Source organism: Rhagoletis pomonella, unplaced genomic scaffold (genome assembly GCF_013731165.1).
Source record: "Rhagoletis pomonella isolate Grant_MI unplaced genomic scaffold, Rhpom_1.0 Rhpom_scaffold_00004, whole genome shotgun sequence".
NCBI lineage: Eukaryota > Metazoa > Arthropoda > Insecta > Diptera > Tephritidae > Rhagoletis > Rhagoletis pomonella.
Genome location: NW_023458558.1, coordinates 50,690,413 through 50,694,544, shown reverse-complemented (window position 1 = coordinate 50,694,544; position 4,132 = coordinate 50,690,413). Strand labels below are relative to the sequence as shown.

At 33.5% G+C, this 4,132-nt stretch overlaps 1 protein-coding gene across 4 annotated transcripts in view; it reads left to right on the top strand.

The window, feature by feature from the left end:
* LOC118737736 (esterase E4) overlaps positions 1 to 4,132 on the top strand; it is a 29,765-nt gene that overhangs the window by 17,451 nt on the left and 8,182 nt on the right. For 3 of the 4 annotated variants that reach the window (XM_036468463.1, XM_036468459.1, XM_036468461.1), the window contains exon 2: positions 2,761 to 2,865. The exons of the other annotated variant lie outside the window; for it this stretch is intronic. In XM_036468463.1, coding sequence (XP_036324356.1) covers positions 2,761 to 2,865 — 105 coding nt within the window. The remainder of the gene's footprint in view (positions 1 to 2,760; positions 2,866 to 4,132) is intronic. 4 annotated transcript variants of the gene reach the window in all.

Genomic DNA, 4,132 nt, shown 5'->3' with positions numbered 1-4,132 from the left:
TTGAAATTTGTATTTATGCCGTGCCATTTAAATAAATAAACATAAGTTACCAGCAGCAACACTTTGAAATTTACTGCCATTATTTTACTTGCAGCTATATGTAGCTACCAAATATTGTAATGCGATAAATATATTTAGCTGACTCTTTTCTCAGTGTAGCCACGGAGGTTAAACATGTAATAATGTGTTTTGTAAAACCTAGCCGTTGGTTGCTAAATGAACTCAGTAAAACGTTTATGTTGCTTCAACACAAATAAAATAATAGTAAAACTAGGTAATTGATGCATTGCTTTTTGCACTGCAAACTAATTTACAACTCCTAATTGTTGCGATGAGTAGCTAATTTAATCTCAACTAGATTTTGTTGACTTTTTAAGTGTTTTGCAGATATAAATGACACATTTCGTTTACACACATGTGTGATAAAAAAACATTTCATTTTCAAAGAAGCACGTGTGTACCGTTACAATAGTATTTGAATTGTTGTGCGTTAGCGGCTGCTTAGCTGGATCATGGTTACTCATACGCCGTGTGCGTGTTGAGGCAAATTAAATAACATGTAATGTATGTATGTAAAACAAATTTAATGCTTATTATTAAGCATCAAGTTCGATTCAGTAATGAGAATGCATTGACTGCAAATTTCTCACGTTGTCTTTGAAATATAAGCTGAAATGTATTCGCAAGGACGAATTTTGCAGATAATCATTTTATTATATTTTTGTTACGTGTAATAAATTTATTTTACTGCAATAATTTAATTATATATTTATGTACATGCATCTGAAATGCTCTCAATATATCTCGAAGATACATATTTATGTCTAATATTTAATTACTTCAAGCTTTCGATTTGTTGATGTGACCATGATGAATAACAGTTACAGTTTTTTCTTATATAAATGTACATACATAAATATGCAAACAAACATATCGCACACCTGGATCTAATAAAAAAGACGTATAACAGTATTTTTTAAGTCAATGTTTACATAACTTCACAGCTGCAAATTTTTGAAAATGTGTTAGTTGATAATATTTTTTTAGTCGTAAACTCAAAACAAAGACGAGGATATAGACAAAGACAAAGATAATGGTAGTGATAAAGTATGTATGTATGTACTTATATGGATAATAACAAATATGAAGACAAAGACCCAGTCAAAGATAACGGTAAAGGCAAGTATAACAATACGGACAGATATTAAGATTGAGATTATAAGGAAGATGAAGACGGAGATGAAGAAGAAAGCCCAATATGAAGATGAAGATGAAAAGGTAGACGAACTTGAAGATGAAAATGAAAATATGGTCTAAGAATGGAGTTCATATAAAGAATGCGATGAAGATCAAAATACAGGTCGCGTTTAAGATTAAAGTAAGGAAAAAGATAAAGAAATACACAAAGCCATAGACGAAAACAGAGAAAGATGCAAAGTCGAAGGCAGAGATGAAGATAAAAACGCATAAAAATAAAGATAAAGTCAAGGATGGAGGCAGATAGATATGAAGATAAAGATTAAACTGTTTATAATGCTAAATTTGGAGGCAATCTAGCAAAGCCATAGTTCCGCCTTACAAATTTAAGAGCTGTCTATAATTTATCGACAACCGGATCTTTCGCTATCAATCTTTTTATTATTTAAATTAATTTGAAAGACATGTGAATTAATCGCTAGGAAAGACTTCGGGACCAAGGAACCCCGCGGTACAATTCCGAAAAAACGTCTGGATGTGCGGGATCGGGATTGAATACTTAGTCCTGTGCCCAACTCTACCTCCGACTCTAACATAATTGGTCGCGAGTTCAAATCGCAGTGGACACAGTTGAGTTTAAAAGAATTTAAAGTGTTGCTTCAAAATTGAAAAGATATTTAATATGATGAAAATAAAATAAAATAGTATCTTTAAAAGAAAAAATATCAAAAAAGTAAATGTTGAAAATTTTTTCTCATAAAAAACTTGTTGAAAATAGAACCGGTTCTGAACGAGTTAAAAAGTTCTACAGAGCGGGGAGGCGACGAGGGGCAATTGCGCCCGTGACGTACCCTCTTCAAGCTGGCTCAGCGCGAGTTCAGAGCCAGTTTGATTGGCTGCAGGGTAGTCGTAACCGAATCGAAAAGTGTCACTAATAATAACATCATAACAGTTACAATGTCATACTTTTTCGCGAGTAATATTGATTCCGATAACGATAATTAAAGAACAAACTGGCCCGATGTCTCATAAGCAGAAAATTTTTCTCTCTTGGAACTCTACACTTAACCACTTTGCTTAATATCTAGAAAACAATCGCTATTTGAGCAAAGTAAAAAACTTGGTTGAGATTTAATGAAAGCTTTATCTGAAATAAATTGCAGGAAATATTTATTTAATTTTTAAATGAGTAAAACTTTAAAGCCAAATTTCTGAATTAATTTTCTTCTAGCATAGAAACACAGTTACTAATAGATGCAAATAAGCAACCTTTAAAAAGCGACCTTTAAAATTACAAAAAAGTTTAAAAACTACGCACGTCAATACTGCTAATTAGAGATAAAAGCAACACTAAAAAGTGCATAATACAAAGGTCTACTGTGATGATGGAACTAAAATTAGCATTAACTGACACCTAATTCTTGATAAATGTATACTCACATACAACTTCAAACATTCATACTTAAGTACATCCATAAATATACATATGTACATATTTACATAATAAATTCAACACTTAAACAGCTTTCTCAAATACATACACATATTCTTTTGCATTTTCAGGAGTCAACCGCATGGAAGACACTAACGTCACATCCAAATTCATTGGTTCAACTCTTTCCGTCACGTGCCATGCGAGTCGTGCAAGAGGTGGTCAGATCGTTGCGTGTAAGTACATGAATAGTAAAATGCCATTAGCTGGCGGCTAAGTAGGAGTAATGAAAAAGAATAAAAAACAAAATTAATCGTGCCAAAATGGCAATTTGAAATTCAACGGCAAAACTAACGTAGTAAGTGAATAAAACCAGTTAGCTAGCCATTCATGCATTCTAACCGCAACAGTGACCTTCGTTGCAGAATATTGCAGGCAAAAAGTAGGCACATGCCGAATTTGTCAAGAAATAATTCGCATCAAAATTGTTTGCTAAATTGTTCGTTTGTATGAGAATGTATGCACATACGTAAGTAAGTAGGTGTGAATGCACTTGCAAGTGCCGCCGATACTGCAAGTCAGCAATGTAATCTATTCGCCATTAAAAGATATTTTGCCAAGTCGTGGCGAGTTAATTACGGCTCTGCCGCTTGACACACATTTTAGTTCTGACAACGATGTATGTATGTACATACTTTACTAAATTCTCATTACTACGAGCGCACTATTGTTCGAAACGCAGTGGTGTGACGGTTTTTAATTTGACATTTGGGGCATACAAATTTGAAATTGAGGCGCAAAAAATCCCGAATTATATGTAATTTGTATTGTTCCTGTATTTATGGCTGCTAAAATGAATGAAGCGTCTTAAAATTAATGAAATATCGAGTTGTTGTTGGACGAGTATGTTAGGTCAGCGGTACAGGAGGAAGATAGGTAATTTCTAGATAATTTGATATATATTTTCAAATGTGTTTATAGTTGTTAAGGGCTTTTTTAATAAAATAAAACTCTAAAAAATTAAATAAATTTAAAGTAATTGTGTCAAATAACTTACATGTTTCTTATACAATTTCATTTGAATTCCTATCTGAATTAATGTGGTGACTGCATTTCCGGCGACGAGGTAGATGACCACGCTAGTTTTGCATGTTCTCTGTATTCTACGTTCACTGAGTTTTAGTAAGTGTTGTCATCGAAAATGGCCCCCCATTTGAATTATCTCTAGGACTTAATCCGCATCAACGCTGTCGTCTGCCTATGGTTTTACTCACCAGGAATTTCGCGGTCATATGAAAGGAAGTAGTTAATAAGGAGAGCTCAAAATTTGAATATTTAACACGAATATCTTCCTCCGAGACTGTACCCATCCGAAGTTGTCCTTAATAAACGATTTAGGAGACAACGATATCCACGACGAACCAATCACCACCTGCCGCTTTGATATTTTCGAATTTCTCCCAATAGCCTAAAAACTTAAAATGATGAGTTGTAGTTAGGACT